The sequence below is a fragment of the Strix uralensis genome, chromosome 5 (assembly GCF_047716275.1).
Source record: "Strix uralensis isolate ZFMK-TIS-50842 chromosome 5, bStrUra1, whole genome shotgun sequence".
NCBI lineage: Eukaryota > Metazoa > Chordata > Aves > Strigiformes > Strigidae > Strix > Strix uralensis.
In genome coordinates this window covers 16,700,541-16,720,945 of record NC_133976.1, presented here as the reverse complement: position 1 = coordinate 16,720,945, position 20,405 = coordinate 16,700,541, and the positions used below count along the sequence as shown (strand labels likewise).

The following is a 20,405-nucleotide window of genomic DNA, read 5'->3' as shown; positions in this document are numbered from 1 at the left end:
AACCATCTGAATGTTTAAACCTTACATGTTAAGGAAATGGTGTTTGAAAGATTAATTACTGAACACCCAGTGATGCCGTTACCACCTCCCACTCAACCCCACAGAGCTGCCCGCTCTGCATCTGCACCACTGCAAGATCACAGGACTGCTCAGTTTCACACTGTTTTAACAACATCACTTCTGCTCCTTTCGCTATTACTCTGATTTCATTTGCAGGTGTTTGGTAATGAATACAAGCATTTTAAAACATCTTGATGCCGAGATTGGTTTCTCCATTTTGCCCAGCCAGATCAGCAGCTCCTCTGAGAGGAGCCTCATGCTTTCTCTTGAATGCTACTGTAAACAAAGACATACTGGGTTTATCATCTTGCATCCATCTCCGTCAGCGCAAACCAACCTGCTGATTCATACAGACACAACTACTGGGAGGTCTGGATGTTTCCTTCCGCTACCATCTTTTCACAGATGTGTCCTACTTTCGACAGAGTGGAACACAAATGATACAAGGGAAAACCAGCTGTCTCCAAAGTCTCCTGTGGCTGAAGCCACTCATCTATTCCCCACTGTCTGCCCATAACCGAGAGGAAATCCTATTGCAAGAAAGCAGATTCCGTGCATTGAAACAGGGAAAAGAGCACTGGAGACTAGATTTAACAGAAACCTTGCAGTAATAAACTGTGCTTTGCTTATCCTTCAGTAGTAAACCAGCATGGTACACAGAGTAAAAGCAAAGATATTTGCATTTGCTGGCATCTTGCAGTGCTGGGTATGTTGAAAAATAATACTTCAAGGCTGGGGATTTGTTCAAGCTCTGTTGCTGTGGTAATTCTACTGCTATACTACTATTTCTACAAGATCTATTATTTTGCTGAAGAATATGTTAATAATTACTGTATAATGTACTATCAGATAAAATTCTGAATTTTGTCCTGCATGAAGGGAGCATCTATGATGGAAAGTGGATGAGCATCTACCCATCGCTTCACAAGCTGAAACGCGCAGAGGAAAATGCCCTGTAAATGGCTTACAAGTGAAACAATGCAGTCAGGTACCAGTGCAAAGATTTTGTAAATATCAATATGTTGGGTAATAGTCATATCAGTATCAACAGTGAAGACACACCACATTATTTCCTCTGAAATTACTGCCAAAGTGAAAACATGATAGTGCTACATTGAAAATCTTTACTGTGAATTTCTTTTGTTACATATTTTCCAGATAATTTAAGATGCACATCTGTGCTAATTAGTGAAACCCTGACCTTCCAATAATTGATGAGAACAATTTGACTGACTGGAAATAAATCAGAACAGCAGTAGATTTCTAAATTACGGGTATTATATGCTTGGTTTCATAATCCCAGAATCTATCCTTTATCAGATATGGTATCTAGTTCAGAAGATCTAAAGCTTTCCTCCCCGCCTACTTAAACTACCTTCATATGGCACAAAAAAGAAGGTAAGAGAAGAAGAGCTGGTGTGGGTGGTCTAAAATGTTACTGTTAATAACAAGAGGATGAAACAGGGTAAGACCATTTCTTTGATAAACGATCTAAATTTTCATAATACTTGAGCCAATTTGGCTGTAGAATAATTCTCAAGCGCAACACTGAAAACCACAGATAGGAAAATGGCTGGGCAGTACATACCACAGGCAAGTGAGCACAGCACAAGACAGAGACCCAGCTGATTTCCTCCTCAAATTTCCATTAATTTTTGCTTTGCTGCGTAGCCCTAAAGATATGTCTTTTGTGGGAATTAAATGTTTCATTCTGAACAGTTCATATATTTTTAATACGAAAGCTGCTGACTTCTCATTGTCTTTTAAGCCCTTGAGAAGCATCTTAAATGGATTTAGATCAAAAGTCTTAAAAGGTCAAAACTCAAATCAAATCAGTCTAAGGAAATAAATTACTTCCAAAGAAAATTACTAATGTGATCCTTCATCTACTTAAAATGCTTGTGAGAACAAGCATATTTCAAAATTACACATTCTGTTCCGAGATAAACTTTAACATCAGGTACAGAAAGATTTTAGACCTAATTCACAGTTTCACTAATCCCTCATTTCTCTGTTCTAACAAGAGTAAAACTGCTTAAGGACTGCTCTTATGCCAGACTTTTGTGTCTGGGTTATCAAGATGATGATAATCTACAATTTACCAATTTACGCCTCTGGTGTAACACAAATATATTGGATTTAAAAAAAAATCTCCTTTAAAGAGATTTTTAAAGTCTCCTGTGTAGAGTGCTGACTTCTGTATCACGCCAATCCAACTGAACAATACAAATTTATGCCAAGCTTATTGACTCATCTTTTCACCTGAAGCTTATTCGTGGAAAGGACAGAGGGCCAAACAGACATAATTTGGAGTAGCTGCTGTTTGGACTGAGAAAGGTTTTTGTGGGAGATGCTTAGGAACAACAAAGATTATTTATCCACAAGCAATTATCCTGTGGAAGAATGCAGACCTTGACACTTGGGTTAGTTCTCACAACATCAAGCCACTCTTCTTCTGCTAAAGGTATTTAGTTGTCTGAACAGACCCCTAACTATCCTTAAATTAAAGGACAAAATTTAGCAAGGTACCAGTTTAACTGTGTAATAATTTAGTGGTAGTCAGATATGTAACTAAAGAGAACTTCGGAAACTGCCTCTGTCCTGTCCATCAAGTTAGCACAACCACAGAAACCAGTGAAACCATAAGGCATAGTTTCACTATAAATCAGTATATTCTGATTTAAAGAAAAATCCCTGCTCCTTTCAGTGCTTAATTTTTATATATACATATGGTAAGATGCTATCTGAAGTATTGAGCAAAGCGTCAATCTTTCCTGAAGGCGAACAGATTAATTTAAACCCAACTAATGTCTGAATCAATATTTCCTAAGCTTTCTCACAGTTCCCTAGCTACCGGCTTCTGTGCCTCAGAGAAGATGCATTGTAGCTCCACGCCTCTCTGAAGAAGTTTTGATCTACTGCTTTGACTTTGTAATTTATATGGAGAAATAACTCATCCATTAAACCAGATGTTGCTAAAAATATGCAGATGAAGCTTCTTATGCCAGATGATGGCAACTGAAAAAAAACAGAAAAGAACAAACAGACACAGCCTTGAAAACATGTACCCATAAAATTTCATGGTATTCAGCTAGACATTGCTTAACCTTCATTACATAAAAACACCAGCAGCGTTTTGGGACACTCGTTGAAGCCTTTTGCTGTAACTGGCAAAGAGTTTTTAAAATATTAGCATGCACTTCAAAAACCTGGAAAAATAGTTTAGTTCACAGCAAGAAAGCAAACTGCACCTCAGCAGATTGCAGATGCATTTGCACATGACTGAAAAACAGTCTTTATACCAGAGGCCCCCTGCTACAGGATCTAGCCATTATACCTATAGAGCTGTGGGTGATATCCTGCACAAAGAACAGAAACCAGGGCACTTTAATAGATAACAGCTATAGTAATTGCCACTGTCCAAAGTATTTTAAAAAAATCTTAAACTAAAGAGACAAAGCCAGTTCCTTTCTCTATGCAATGCTTTCCATGCCAAGTAAGTTTAGTAGCAGCTACTAGAGCTAGAACAATACCAACAGGAAAATTATTCTCCTCAAGCTGAATGACTGGCACTTCGTACTCTACATCTGGGAAACTGAAAGCACATATTCAAATATAAATTAAAAAGAACAAAACCCAGAAGCTCGGTTGCTTTGCCCACTATAGAGCCAAAGGGTTTAGAGATGCCTTCTTTATTGTGTGCTGTATGGTAAGAACTGAATTTCTAATAAGGTTTTACGTTTAAATCAGCATTTCTTACAGATCTGCTTGGAGGCAGCACATAACATGTACAGAAATAACCGTAAATTATTCACACTGAGCATCTTTTTCCTTACTGGCTGTTATCTTCTGATCCCTCTTTTATCTTCTTTCTTACAAAAGAAACAGAGACTCTACAGACTGCTAAAATCTCCTAAAATTGATCACAAGGAGTATTTCACTATAGCTCATATACACTATTAAATTCAAAAATTACTTTAGATTTAATTTACCCAAGCAGAAGACCCTACTGAAATAATTACTTCATAGAAATACCTGTCTCTAAGACATAACTGCCTTCCATCCTGCTTGGACAGGTGTACTCTCACTGGATAAAGAGCTGGATGGATGGCTGGGCCCAAAGAGTTATGGTGAAGGGAGTGAAATTCAGTTGAGAAGCGGTCACAAGTTCCCCAGGGCTCAGTACTGGGGCCAGTTCTGTTTATTATCTTTATCAACGATCTGGATGAGGGGATTGAGTGCACTCTCAGTAAGTCTGCAGACACCAAGTTGGGTGGGAGTGTTGATCTCCTTGAGAGCAGGAAGATTCTACAGAGCGATCTGAACAGGCTGGATTGATGGGCCAAGGGCAGCTGTATAAGGTTCATCAAGGCAAAGTGCTGGGTCCTGCACTTGGGTCATAACCACTCCATGCAACGCTACAGGCTTGGGGAAGAGTGGCTGGAAAGCTGCTTGGTGGAAAAGGACTTGGGGGTGTTGGTTGACAGTGGCTGAATATGAGCTAGCAGTGTGCCCAGGTGGCCAAGAAGGCCAATGGCATCCTGGCTTGTATCAGAAAGAGTGTGGTCAGCAGGGCTAGGGAAGTGATCGTGCATGTCCAAAGAAGGACAACGAAGCTGGTGAAGGGTCTAGAGCACAAGTCTTATGAAGAATGGCTGAGGGAACTGGGGTTGTTTAGTCTGGAGAAAAGGAGGCTCAGGGGAGACCTTATCACTCTCTACAACTACCTGAAAGGAGGTTGTAGTGAGGTGGGCGTTGGCCTCTTCTCCCAAGTAACAAGCCATAAGATGAGATGAAATAGCCTCAAGTTGTGCCAGAAGAGGTGTAGATTGGATATTGGAAAAAATTTCTTCACCAAAAGGGTTGTGAAGCATTGGAACAGGCTGCCCAGGGAAGTGGTTGAGTCACCATCCCTGAAGGTATTTAAAAGATGTGTGAATGTGGTGCTTAGGGACATGGTTTAGTGGTGGACTTGGCAGTGTTGGGTTTACAGTTGGACTTCATGATCTTAAAGGTCTTTTCCAACCTAAACGATTCTATGATTCTCAGCCATGTTGGAACCCACACCTGCGTGAGACTAAGGTACGCTGATCTACCTCTGTTCCCAGTCACCTGGTCACAGAGTAACTTTTTTTTTTTTTACATTATTATTTATTTAGCTAAAAATCTTTAAAGAGTTTGAATGCAAACACTTGCATTTTCTCAAACTGAGAAATTTCAGCTTTGCTACTGCATCTGAATTTGCCCAATAAATAACGCGCCGGAGCTGTTATTCAATCTGAATAGACTGAGCAATAGACTACCAAATGATTGAAAACAGAAACAATTTTTCCCCATGACAAATAGTTCTCCAATATTAATCACATCAAAGGGGTTCTTAACTGTTTGCCTTTCTCTGTGTTTCAATATTTTTGTAACCCCACGTACTAGTGGATTCTGAATGGTGGACAACACAGTTGCTGCACCTCTTGCCAAAGGAAGGAGCTCAGCTGTCTGACAGTGCCAGTGGGTCTGAGCAAGCTGCTTCTGTGTGATTAGGTAACTAATCTCCCGATGAAAGACGTGCCATTTTGGATTTGTTTCTGGAATGAAGGTTCTCCTTCCTACTGCTGTATCCTATTCCTGTCCTCTCAAAGTTCAGCCTGCTACTCCATTAGACTTCTTTTATCCTATACTGGTGCCTTCCAAGTCCTGCTGACCACCTCCAGGCTGTTGGCTGTAATTTCCCACTCTGCTGGCAAACCACAAGTGTTTCAAGCTTCATTTTTCATCATGTCTACCAGGAGGGGAGAGAGACAAATCTCTGCTACTACCAGAACACTGTCTGACAAGCTTCCCTCATCATCTTTCGTGCTCTCCTTACCTTGAGAAATGGACTCAAATCAGGAAAAGGCAGAATAATGTTTATACCTAGTGTTAAAGAACCATCTGAGATTTCTCAAGAGCTGACAGCACCCGTTAGGCACACATGTACACCAGTCCCAGCTACAGCACACTTAAAAACTGGGAGCAGAAATAAGCAAATACCTGGTTTATATTACAGGACATACCTTAATCACACTACACATAGATTGACTGACTTTTCTTCCCAAGTTTTTCCTACTCTTCCAAAGTATCGGATGGTAATAAAACTGTCAGGAAACATCTGACGTCTCTGTACTGTACAGACTGCTCTATCCTAGTCCTAATTCTGATCCTGACTGGACACACTCGGTTTACCTCAGTACAAATTAAAATGTACTAGTAATAATTAAATTATATGATTTCATAATCATGACCAAAAAATAAATAATTCAAATATTGTATTAATAATGCATAAACTTGTGGGAGGTCATACAACTATGAAAAATAACAATTTGTTCACTTAAACAACTAGCAGTCATACGTACAGAATTTTAATGGACAGAATTCAAATTAAAATCTGATCAAAATGCAAAATCTTAATTAATTTTGAGAATAAGTATCTTCACAGAATATCACTGTCCATCATGCGTTACTACCTATGATCATTTTAACTAATCATTAGACAATAGGTCACAGTTTCAAAATATGGTATTTTGCGTTTCTTTTTAACATTGGACACTTTCAGGTACACAATTAGCTGTTCAGCTGAGGAAAAAAAAAGAAGGAATACGGCTTCTTTCTTTTTTTTTTTTGTGAAAAACTTCAAAATTGCCCCAATTTTCAACAAAGAAATGAAATGAGACAAAAAGAAAGGAACAGAAAAGTCACAAATTTTTTGTTCTGTTTTTGTTAAAAAAAGATCTTTTTGCATTGTTTTCTGGAAAAGGATTATTAAAAATATTTATATATTTAAAGAAAATTAGTATCTTATAAAATCCTCAAATATCTAAATATATTACTGCACAAACTGAGTGCATAGAGGTCCGATCTATATCCATTTATATCCAGGTCTAAGACTACATTCAACAAACACTTGGCAGAAGACAATTTGTTTAACAGTCAACTAAGGGGTTCACAGGTTGAAATCAGAGCTGTAAAAATCAGATGCAGTATTCTCAAGTTAAGAAGCCATGACAAAAATGGGTTTATTATATATACCCAAAAGACTACTTTAAGGTTTGAAACTGTAAAATTCAGTGACACTGACAGCAGTGAGTGATAATTCTAAGATGGAGAATCAAATACCAGTGCGTATGATAAAGAAACAAGAGCACAGTCTGGTAATTATTTCTGGATAGATTTTTCATAAAACTGAGTAAATAGTTTAAAGATACTTTTTTTTGTAAAGACAAATTATTTTTTTTTAATATCCATTCTGAAGAGTTTTTTCCTCAATTTAAAGCATGACTCACTTATTAGCTTGGTATGTTGATATTTGGTTGCAGAAAATATTTCTGCAAAATATCAGAGAAAGCTTCACTGGAACTAGACGTCATACAAGGTTAAAGTTACAGCAAGGTAACATTAAAGGAGAAGCAAAGCCCACATCTACTAAACGTTTTAATGAAAAGACATAAAAATATATTTTTGCAACTTTAAAGATCATTCTGTGTATTTACAAGCTAATAGAAAGTATGAAAAAGCAGCAATGAAAGAGTGCACCATTTCAGGTAAGGCTCAGAAGGCAACAGCAGGCAATATCAGATTTCTGCCCTTTTTCCCCCTCTCAGGGATGTACTCCAATGGTTTACAGACAACTTACATCTGTGTACTTTAAAGACCAAGACCTTCAGTAACTTTTCCTGTTTTTTCATTTGTAGAATACAAACCCTGATCTCAAAAAAATAAAAACAACCACACAGTGTTTCACAAGCACCAAACTATCTGACAATTCCTATTTAAATATTCCTAGTACGCATATAAACCTTGGGTTTGTCCCTTCTGTTGACAGGCATATCCTGTTGCTGAAGTTTGTGCCTCTGTAAGAGGTTGTGCTGCTGCTCCACTGAAATTTCACCTCTCATCACAGAACTTTGTTCATGTCCTTGAACAACTTTATTAATCTTAAATCTTTTACCTCTTTTAAGACGGATTTTACTGTTTCTTGCAGCTTCCAAACTGCTAATGTGCATGAGAACTCCAACCACTTTATAAACACAGAGGTAGACTCCAGTAGAGTGCCATCAGCAAGTCACAAAGCCTCCCAGATACCAGTGTTGTATTTAAAAAAAGTCTAAGCCAATCCTCACAAAAAGCAAGATCCAGTAAGAGACAGAAAAATAGTTAGTTTGATCCTAATTCTCACACTGAGAAATTTCAATCAGTTAAATGCTGTAGTTTTCACTTCTTTCAAGTATCATCGACTCTCAAAGAACTTCACTGAGGTGCAGATCAGCAAAGAATGTTTAGAAATTTGGGTAAATAAGATGGAGGTGATACTGCCTAACATTTTGAAGCCGTTGCCATGATCAATAGATATTTTAGTACTACAGCAGTATCAAGAAATAAAAGAAAAACACTGCAATCTACCAGATGGAGTGGAAAAAATGCCATGATGTGGGTAGAAGGCAAGACCCACTGCTGTAATACCTAAAGCATCACATATTCGTGTGCAGGTCTGCATGGAGATGCAACGTGTGTGACGGGGCTGTGGCTCGATGACGTGACTTGCACGCACAGCAGTTGGTAGGACAAGAGAATTATTGCTACCACCACCTGGGCAAATGCTGCAAATTCCCCCTTCGATCCTGTTCACAGCAATCCAGCATGAACTGAAAAGAAACGTCCTATGCCGCAGCATGGGCACAGGCACGTGGCAAGCCCTTGCAAGAAATGGCATCTGGGAATATTTAATTGCTCATGAAATAGATGCCATTTCACAAGTTTTAAACATCATGAGCACAAAGCTATCTCTGCATGACAGCCAGCAAAAAGGTATCGCAGAGGGATTCTGGAAACAGAATGAGCTATTATTTCCCTCTTGGCAGCCATCAAGTTTGAGAAAGACTCATGGACTCCCTGTGACCCCAGAATGTGCCTTGAAGTTTGTTTAGTGGCTTTTCTGTGGTTATACAGAAATAGTTCATTTTCGGAACAACCAGCTTCAGCAATGAGCATGGATACACACCCGTGCATTCATCCAGTTGTTGCTGGCTTCCCTTTTTTCTCTGGAAGGAGGGAGTGCTCATTAACGATTTGGCCGTTTCTTCTGACAGACAAACCTTTGGGGGATCTCAGTGATGAACGGTAACTGGAAGGTGGCCACCAGTCACCCCAGGGGGGCTCCTGGAGCTAGCCTGTGCTGCAGGATGCTTTCCACCAAAAACGAGACAGATTTGGTCACTCAGTTACTCACAGGTGCCTGTGGGCAGGCAGGCTTTATTCTGTTCAAGCTCTTTGAGGACAAAAATGCTCATAAATATAGGGTGCTCCAGTATTTTTTTATTAAAGACAGACTGGCATTTAGCATCCGTGACAGACTGGCATATTAAATATTTCGGTTGCATGCAAACCCCTCTCTGTAGCTCACCGCTCCTGGTCTTTCCCTACACTGGAGCGGTTCTGCTGCTCCTGGCACTTTTGTGTGGAAGTTCTGGGTCATCCTGGCTCTGACACGTTTGAGAGCTTATGGACGGAGCACCAGGCTCCAACCAAATTACTGACAGAACTGGGGTAATTGAACTGGAGAATTTCTAGCTTCTGTTTCCAGATCTAAAAGCATGCAGTCTTTTTGATTGCATCTCCTTGCAGCATGAATACTTAATAAATAAATTACTGAAACAAATTGGTCTGAAGATTATGATGCCAAATGCAGCATTTTAGAATTTCATTCAAGTTTACTATAAAATAAATCTCTACCTAATGTTTAATCTCATTTGTTTTTTCACCTGATTTTATATTAATTTGCTTAATAATTAGCATTTCTGCAGTTCTTTTGGTTACAACAGAAATATCAACCAGCTGCCTATTCACTGTAGAAGTATCAATTCTCCCAGGAGACACCTCTTTCCTATGGTATATGAAGACAGATCACCTCAACAAATACTGGTAAAAATGGCTGAGCGTAGGGCTCAATAATAACAAGTATCAATATTTTAATATTAATTAAAGTATTATTAACAGAACAGCATGCAAGAATTGATGGCATGACATAACAGTCTATTCTGTGAAACACAGGCAAACGCCATCTGCAAATATGGAACAATAACAAACAGCATCTTTTACTCCATCAGTCAAGGAACTACAAGACAGCTCAAGGTCAAAATTTTAGACATTTGAAGTTGAGTAAAACAAACTCTATCCAGACTTCTTAGTCTTACTTGCAATTAGAAGTAACCTTTATTGATGCATGTGCTGTTTCACCATGTGTCAGTATTATTATCAAAGGAATGTCACCAGCATCTCAAAAGCATCACTTGAGTTACAACTGCCAAAGGCCTAAGCCCATGGTCAAAAAAGATGAAAGACAAAGAAAGCAAGGTGATTGTTGTGACAGTATAAAGGCAATTTAGAAGGAATATTCACTGGAAGTTCAACCTCCAAATGAAATTGGTTCTATTTCAGTGTTAGTCTTGTTTTTCTGAATGCTTCCAAAGACTCCAGAAAACAGTAAAGAAACGTAAAAAAATGTATTGCTTTTAATTACCCCAAGGTTTTAGCTGTACAAAGGTACTGGTAAAAAATATACTTTCATGTTGAAACCTGGTATATGAAGTTAGTAGAGACTGGTGAGATTTTATAGTTCAATTTAGAAAAACAAGGCAAATCCCACCCAAACCCCAAACTCAAAACACAGATGGGACATGCTGACACAATTATAACAAGTTACCAGATGCAGCACTGAATGGTGAGCATCACCGATTCAATTCATCATCCAAATATCTTATTTACCAAGTTCCAGTCCTGAACCCCCCAAAAGGCTGCCTGCCCTGCAAGCAGAGTGCCCGGCAGGCAGAGCTCCCGGGTCAGGCTCTGCTTGCTGCAGGCACGCTGCTGAGATTTTAAAGCTAGTTCATTTATTGCTTATACCACACAGTAGTCCCTGCGCCTTACAGAGTCTGCCAAACTGTCACTGTGCAGAAATGATTTTTCATAGAGCTGTTAAAACCTTAAAATCACAATCAATCACATATTTCAATGGAAAGTGAAGAGAGAACAAAACATTTATCCTTCTGAAATTTTCACTGAAAAAAAAGTGTGGGGAGGTAAAAATAATTTTCTGAATTTTCTTTTTTCATATTAGCATACATTTTTTAGCACTTCCCTGCTCTATTTAATTTCTAGTTATTGGCATACAAAGAAAGTTTATGTTTTAATAGTTGTAATAATAACCTTCTGGCCAACTTAACCTTCCCTCTGAAGTACTGAACTGTTGCATTCAATTGCTCTAACAGCAATTTAGACACACATATTACATTTTTAACTAACAGTCTTTCTGCCATTACAGCTGAAATCTATCCAGACAAAAAATTTGAGATCTTGTGTTCATCATTTTAAATAAATGATGGAAGGGTATTTTTAAAAAGGAGCTTTTCCCTGATTCCAGTAGGTGGCAATAGCTCTGTCCTAAAAAGCTCAGAGAAACTGGTGCTTCAGAAGGGAAATGAAGCACGGCATCCCTGCCCACACGCTATACTGGGGAGGCTTCGCATTAAATCAACCAACAGAGCTATACAAAGAATGATTCCTCTACCATCAGCCCTAAAATTCACTGGAAATCATTAATGTCGTAACTGAAAATGGAGCCCCAAGGAGATTTAAATAATACTCTAAGACCATTTATAACAATGTAATTATTTCACGCTTGACTTGTGAGAGTGAGCACTTAACATAGTGTTGCTCTGCTTTGATTTGTGCATGCAGGTGCAATACCTATGCCAAATCTAAGGAATTTTCTAAAATACAGAAATGATAGGTGGTTACATTATCTCTAGTTTATAACATTTATAAACAGTGGGTACCAAAGTCTTCATTGTTACATTAAACTCAAAGTTTGAGATCTGTCATTAGAAGAACTCAGCAGAAATCAAAGTAATCATCTATTTTCCATGGCCTCTGACAATGAAAAATAACTTTACATAAGTAAGTGCTTTTTAACAATATTTATTTTGCCAAGAAAATATGCTAAATGGGAACATACATCATCTGAATCACAGGTCTGAAGAACTAAATAATCATGCAGAACATCAAATTTGACTCTCATTATCATCTAAGCAAAGCTAATGTGACAGCTGTGGAAAGCTACAGGAAAAAGGAAAGTCTATACATCCTATAAGCAAGAAGAAATACCCGAAGTGCTGCTGTTCAGAAGTATGACCTGCCATCTAACAGACTGCCCATTTCCTAGCCTGTACTAACCGACGAGTTAAAATAAGGTCACAACTTTAAATCAAATGAATCAATAATTCCAGCTCATCTTGTGCCAGTGAGGGATTGATGTTACTGCCTCCATTCTCAAGAAAATGAACCACACATGCAGGCAGCACATACAATAATTTATATGAATTAAATTCATCAAACATATTGAATTATTCAACAGTCCTAATGCAGAAATGTGTTAATTTATTTTCCCTCAGAAAGCAAAAAAAATACTCTGAAAACTTCACCCTTTTACGAAGGGAATATGCAGCAATTTTACTCTGTCAGATGATGTGATTATTGAAGAGTTACTTATTATGGAATAAAGGTGTGTAAGATTTGGATTAGGGATGCTGTCAAAGGTACAAGGCGCTGTACAGAGGGCTGGGTTTGACTGTGCTGAATGTTCTCTATCAATAAAACTCCCATGCCACATGCATCTTTCAAAAATATCTTCCACATGCAAACCAGAAAAATTCAATTTAGTAAACCCATTTCAGAGTGTAAAAACCTAAAAGAATCTGTGAAGATAATTTTCACTGAGGTTTTTTGTTTAAACCCAAACTTCGGAGTCAACAACTGAATACATGTGAAACTAGAAGCAAACACGCTTTTTTAATCAGAAGTGAGTATTTTCCTTCTAGTCCCATCTCAGCTGACCAGAGATTGACTGAAATTGAGCAGAAAGCTTGCTCCTTCAATAGGATGTAAATTCAAATTTTAAACACCGCAGCATCTTCTTCCTTGGACCATTTTTAGGTGGTGGAGAGTATTGACTCAAACATTTTTCCATTTAAATAACACATTTTTCCCTGACACAAACCAGCATTTTGGAATGTTTTAGCTCAAGGGTCACTTTTGCTTTTCTATTTCAGTTACCTCAATGCTATAGTATCTGAAGTAGTTGTTACAACAAGTAACCTAAATAGCTGTCAAGCATCTGTCTCCTCATCATCCTCTACCAGAATGCCTTTTAACTAGCAACTTAAGAGTAAGATCTGGAGGCAATGTTTAGCAGCAAAGTGCAATACAAACAAACAGGTGGAGAACAAACATACAAATGATGTTTCAAACTAACCAGACCTGCCTTAAAATTCTATTTTGCACGAGGTGTCTCCAACAAATAAATTTTGCTCTCAGCATATAAACTGAATGCTTCCAGAGTCAGAATACATTCACTTCGTAACAGGCCTGACTAGGCATACATTTTGTCCTTCCTTTCAAGCATCCAGAATTTGCCATTGGTTGAGTAGATATGAGTTAGAGCTATTAATAGTAATTCCTAAGTAATTACCCTAAAGGCATGTAAATAGTTTCAGACACAATACTCTGCAGCACTTTATCCTTCCAGTCTTCCTATTTGCTCTTACCAGTTAGCAGAGATGGCATTCAAATATGCATACCAGATTTCTTAAGTTCCTCTTCTACCTCCCTAGCTCTCCAGAATCACACTGGTATATGCAACCATTAGACTGTGATTACACTGTCCAATATCCTCTTCCCAGAAAAGACCTGGTGCCTTAGAATTTAGGCTGACAAAGACTGTAATCAGTTTCAGATTTTGTTTTCATTTCTGTTTTTGCACACCTCACTAACATATAGTTTCCATACTTACTGGCAATGGTGAAGATAATCAGAATTTAATTCTATTTGAAACCGCATATATTTTGGTTTTCTTTCCTAAATGATCATGGAGAGGAGAGGGGAGATTCTATGTTCTGGTTCCTACTGAAGTGAGGAGTATTCAATTTAGTGAACATTTGGCATATTGTCCAGAAAGAGATTTCTCTAAGACTACTGGTTATAATCGCAGCTCTTCTGAGTGCTGCCGATATACATGCAGATGTAAATATTCTGTAGATCCTGTTACTTTCCTGAATAATTTACTCCCTCTACTACTTTTTTACTTTGCAAATGTGAGAACCATAATCCTATGTATAATCTTCATCTATTGATCTGAAGATTTAGTAAGAGAAATACTAGTTTCTCCTCTAACTGCTGCTGAATTAAGCAGCACTTTTCAATGCAGGCCCTTGTAGAAAGATTCCGAATCATCATTTCAGAATAAAATCTTCTCTCATTACTTCCTGCATGACAAAACAAGCAATGTCTACCCACAGACAGAGAAGTACTTCATTCCTGGAAGGCTGCTCTGGTGATAGCCTTTCTGTGGTAACAGGAAAGGTCTGTATACCCGTTCCCCATGATGTACTGAAAATAGATTCTCAGTCTTTAAATGTGTGAATATGCATGTACTTTTTTTTTTTTTTTTGCATTAGTAAAGCAGTCACAGCAACTTTTACAAAGGTACTCATCACATTGCAAAATCATCTTTGTAAGACAGTGACTAGCAAAACAAGTGTAATGAACTTACTTATGTCTGTCTTTACAAGCAGCAAAATGAAGCTGAGATTTCTAGAAAAATCTAATGTTGCTACAAAGAAAAAGTATTCTAATCATTTTAACAGTCTGATCTGCTATGCATTAGACAACAGGCAGCACTGTATGAATGTAAAGCTCCCCAGAATACTCCCGAGGCTGTGACAGACACTGGCATGTCCCCTGTTGGACATAAACCAGGCTATTGTCTGAGAATCCAGCTAATGAACTCACAAGGGGTTTTTTTAACCACTGGAATCTAGTTAGCATCCAGGCTCAAATGCCAAGGTTGTCAGGCACATTCCTGCAGTGGAAACTCTCCTGATGCTGGGAATCAGGGTTTGACTGCCTGTCTGACCTGCTTCCTCACGTTGCCCAGGTAGTTTAAACTCATTTTTCCCCAGAACAGGTTTCTGAGATACAGTTAAACTCGGCAAACTGATGGATATAAGTAACAGGCACACAGTGACACAAAACAGCATTACCGGGCATCTGTAAACATGCCGTTAATTTTACATGCAAGGAAGGAGCTCAGGAGAGCACTGGCCAGAGGAAAATGAAGAGATTCCCAAACGCAGAGCTCTTCTTGCACTCCCCTTTGCACTGAAAGCCCTCAGAGAGGGGACTGCTTCTTTATATTGATGAAAGCAGGATTCTCCACAAAGCATTAAACCCCCGTGGCAGTGAGATGTTCCTCTAACGAAGTTAATAAAAATGGCTGAAGAAAGCAAATCACTCAGCTCCTCTCCCTTTATAGATTTCTGTTCCCAGTCGTCCTCCTTTGGGGACTGTGGAGACCTGCCAGCTAATTTTGTGGACAGGATGGCTTCTAGGCTTGTCTGTGATCTGCAGATGATGTTATTATTTCTTCATAATTGTTTACTGTATAAAGTCAACATCTTTCTCTCCAGAGGGAGATTGCTCAGAGTCACTCATGAGAGCCTTTTAGCTCACAGTTGTGGGCCTGCTGTGGTCTTGACAACATACTCATGTCAAGGCACTATTAGTAGCTCCTTTCCTTGCACAGTTATTCTTTCAACTGTAAGAGCATTAATGCAATTTGAAGTTACTTCCAGAGCATTCTTGGCTGGCCTTTAGGGTTATTGCAATTACACAGACGGAAGTTTCAAGGTTTCTGAGAGTACGGTGGGAGTAATTGCAATTGTGGGGAAAAACTAGATTTTGGTTTGTGCTCTGAAAGCACAGAACTGAAAGCAATCACCCCCACATTCAGTCCTGGCTGAGAGACAGACTGCCTGTGACCTCTATTGTGCCACCTGAGCTTCATATTGGAACCTTCCCATTGCATTCCCATCTGTAAAAGCAAGATAATGCTTTTTATCAACTTAGTGGGGATTTTATAATTCGATGTTCATGAAGAGAACAGAACTACAAGCCCTTTTGTGCTACTGCTAAATGCAAAACTTCCCTAAATCTTTGAGAACACAGTCCCAACAGAACCCTCTGACCACACAGAAAGAGACACAGCTCCTCTTCTTTTATTACAAAATGAATAAATTAAGGATATTCTTACTCACTATCTTGAAACCTTCCTTTATATGTCTCTGGGCAGAACTGGAGACAGCAAGGTTTGCACGCAGTTGTTATCTGGTTCAGTACCAAGGGCAGCAAAGCACCTGAGTGTGCTGGTGCCCTGGGCAAGATGCTCCTCTCTGTGTTACTCCAATACCAGTCAGGCTTATGTAACTAATTAAATAATAAAAAATAAATCTCTATTTGTCTTACATATATGATCTTACAAGTGTACCCACTGCATGTTACCCATGCTGCTTCAAGGCCTGACTTGGACTTGGTCAGATTTATTCTTACGCAGTCTCCCTCCCCCAGGGCCAGTGCTGGCCACTGAGTTCCCTATATTCAAAAGAACCAAAATACTATATTCTTCTTGAAAAACATTTGGATGCTCTAATTGTCTCCCTAGGTTTCTATGACAACCACAGCAACATAAACAGCCTTGCTGGCAGCCACAGGAGTCTGAAATCTCTGTTCTCTTCCCTCCCCTCCCCTCCCTAGAACTTCTCAATGTAGAACATACTGTAACTGAATAAATATGATTAACAATATGCATAGAGGTGGTGTCTAGTACACTAGGCTGGCACTGGGGAAACTTCTTGCAAATAAAAATACATTACAGTGTTTTATGATAACAGTCAAAACATTGCCTGCTACGTCAGTGTTATCAAAGTACCTTGGGACCAACTGTGAAGAACAGTGCAAGGCTATAAAGACATAAACAGAAGGGTTTTCTATGTTAGCTTGCACAGCTGCAGAGAGCTTTGAAAAATATGACAAGGCCTTCCCTGTTGGTGCCTCTAAGCACCTCTCACCTTGCTGGTAGGTTACACATCAGGAACAGATAAGGCCCTGAGTGAATGTCAGGCCAGTTGGGGTTAAGACAGCTGCACACACATTATATGATGTGACCACAGGCACCTCTACATGGCTGAAGGTCCCAGCTTTCCAGCAGGAAAATCATAAACAAAATGTGATCGCAGCAGCAGTGAAATGCTCTGCACAGCACTGTCAATCCAAGTACAGCAGAAGCTGTTTCTCTGAACCTCCTGCATCAGGCAGGATACTCAGAACTGCTGCTTTTGCTAACGCTCAGGCAAACTGAGGTCCAACAAATCCCAAACAAATAGCTCAGGCCTTCCTTCTCTCCTGAGCAAAATTAATGGCAAAATAAATTGGCCATAGGAGGCCAGTGTAACTCTGGAGGTTTTAAACCATTTAAACTCATTCAGCCAATACTGGATGGCATGAAGCCATCAGAATACACAGGAGTTACAAAGAGGCCGCATGTGATAATTATGGTTATCAGCTGTCCATAGATCACAAAATCATCTTTCAAGTTATTAAACCAGTTTCTGATCATAAAAATGCCACGTATTTTTAAAATAACTGCCAACGTACATCTAGCTTGTGACAAAGTAACTCTGTGAAATGAAGGGCTGCAATTTCAAGCATCAGTACAGACATAATTTCTTCACCCGTGCTGGTAGTTTGTCTTAAGTGCTTGTTCTCCCTATGCTGCCAGAAAGATACAGACGACAACTGCCACTCTGAGACACAACTGGGGATGTAACTACACCGTTTTCACTGCAGCAATCTTCTCGCTTGGCAGGGAAATCCTATGGCTTTGTGGGACTGATTTTGCTGTAAAGCAGCCTCAGGATGTGAGGAAGCAGAGCTGGGGGTGGGGTACATGAATGTGAATCCTTGGAAGCCAAAATCCATGGGGATTCCCTCTGGACCACTATGCAGAAATACACTTATCTGTGAGGAGGAGGTGAAATACTTGATGGTTCCACAAGGCTTAGAAGGCACAGAAGGTGCCACCTGACATTTCACAGTTTGAAGGACTGGCTTTTAGAAAACTGCCTGATTACACAGACCAGGTGGTGGCGAGATTAGAAATTAATGAAATAAACACTAGAAATGGGATGAACATACAATCTTTGGGAAAAGGAATGTGGATATTTTATTTGGGTTCCTTCTTAAGGCAGGACTTTCACTCTAGTGACTACCAATGTAACAAATTTAAAATATTTTCTTGAAAGATTTTGAACGGGGTCCTTATGATATGGAATTAATGTACAAAATGGAAATATTGTATTTTGCAATATGGAAAGGAAGCATTTCTTATTTCCTATCTAATTTGCTCCAGTAGGCTGTACAAGGAGTGCTATGTGAGAACGAATCATTACTGTAAAAGGATTACTGATGCTCACATTTACTACATGTTATACAATAACACTGCCTAAAAAATAAAGTTCGATTTTATCTATCAACTATTCATAACAAGTTTATGTTTCCATTTATGTCTTTCTGCATGCTAGTACAATTTTGCTAACTACAGACATGTTACTTGAAACTACAGCATATATGAAATGAATGTTGATTTGGAATACAAAGAGAGATCTGTTACCTTACAAATATGCATGTGAGTCCAAGTGCTGCAGAGCACATTGGAATATTAGGTAATGTGCAACGTATATTGTATAATGTGCCATTGAAGATAGTCACAGAACAAGAAAGAGGGATGAGATTTTGTAGTTTTCACAGTTATTTATTAATAAACAGTAATAGCCTCAAAATGACCACAGTGCTTTTAAGTTAGGAATACAAAGAATATAAGATATCCTTTTCTGCATCTGGAATGAACTACTAGGCACAACATTCTAATAATACTGACATCAAAAGGAGAGCAATTTTAGAGTAATTTTAAATTAATGATTCTACAATTAGTAGATATTTTCATACCTTCCAACCTCTGTCCAATATGACTCACTGCCACTAAGGCATTTGGTTTTAACTGCTGAGAAATACACATGGAAGTTTAAAAAAAAATAAAAAAGCCCAAACCACACACAAACCTTTGCCTATTTTCCAAGTATGTTTATGGCATGTGGGTGGCATAGATGAATTATGGTGAGAAGCTTTTATCAGCAGTAATTAAGCATTTTATCAGCAGTAATTATATAATTCCCTTGTGGCAGTGAACCATTCTAAACTCTAATCCAAGCCCTCATCATTATTAAAGTATTGATAAAGCCTTTACAGGACTTTGTTCCAACTCATAAAGCCATTCCTTAAGAACAGCCAATACTTCCAAAACCTTGAGGATTGCTGTGGGTTAACAGGGAATCTTTGTGCTGTTTAAGGAAAAGAAGTGTGATGTACTTTGCAGTTGTACTGGGACTTATATATGAACGCACACATTTTTACACCCCAAATGCAACATATGGCATGATGCCGCTTTTAAGCACAGGAACACAGAAATCTGTGGCCACAAACCATGATTTTGACAATTTGAACTTTTTAGATTTTTATCATTTTAGATTATTCAGCATAGCAAATTGGTTTCTTTAGTAGGCCAATGTTAAAAGTCTGGTTTAATTAAAGCATTTGAAAACAAAATTAATTCAGAGAGCTTTAAGTGTGTACCTAGGGAATATACCACCTCAAACAAAGGAAGACATCAGGGAAAAGTAATTTTCCTAATTGCTAGTGTACTTTTGCCATACTTTCTAAGTGGCAGACTACACCAAACTCGCTGCACACATCAGGGTCAAGGCTTTTATTTAGAACAGTTGTTAGAATGTAATTGCCCATTTTTGACCATGCCAAGTTAATTTTTCTTTCAGAACATCCCAAGAGTAACATTTTATGTAAAAACAAAAGCGTTCTCAATAGCATAGTAGAGCACAAGACCAGAAAATCTTGAAAAGTGACATACCTGCCCCAAGCTGCTTTCATTGTAGAATCTTTATCAACAGGAATGCATGAGGACTCAACAACACTTGATTTATTCAATTTGTAGCAGAGACCACAGTCTGGATCTAACATACATCCATTACAATAACTGAAAGAGAAAGAAATAAACATTCAAGCAACACATCATTCATTTGTACATGTCAAAAACAACAGTATCATCTAATCAATCTTGGGATGCACATAGTCAAGTTGTCAGTATTGGAGACAAGGTAACAGAATCTGCCCAAAAACTAATACAAACTGCTTTTGCTTTCTTCTGTACCACATTTTGGTGGCCCAGTTGCAAATCTCCCAGTGACACCTGATCAGGCTGCAGGAGAATTCGCTCATGGAATGAATTTTAACTAAAAAAAGACAGTCCACGGTTGAAGAGTAAGAGTCATACCTAATAACCAAACTAGGATTTG

The 20,405-nt window shown here is 38.6% G+C and overlaps 1 protein-coding gene across 2 annotated transcripts in view; it reads right to left on the bottom strand.

Moving 5' to 3' along the window:
• Positions 1-20,405, bottom strand: part of SLC2A13 (solute carrier family 2 member 13) — a 166,796-nt gene that overhangs the window by 9,901 nt on the left and 136,490 nt on the right. For both annotated transcript variants that reach the window (XM_074870009.1, XM_074870010.1), the window contains exon 7: positions 19,961-20,086. In XM_074870009.1, the coding sequence (XP_074726110.1) occupies positions 19,961-20,086 (126 nt within the window). The remainder of the gene's footprint in view (positions 1-19,960; positions 20,087-20,405) is intronic.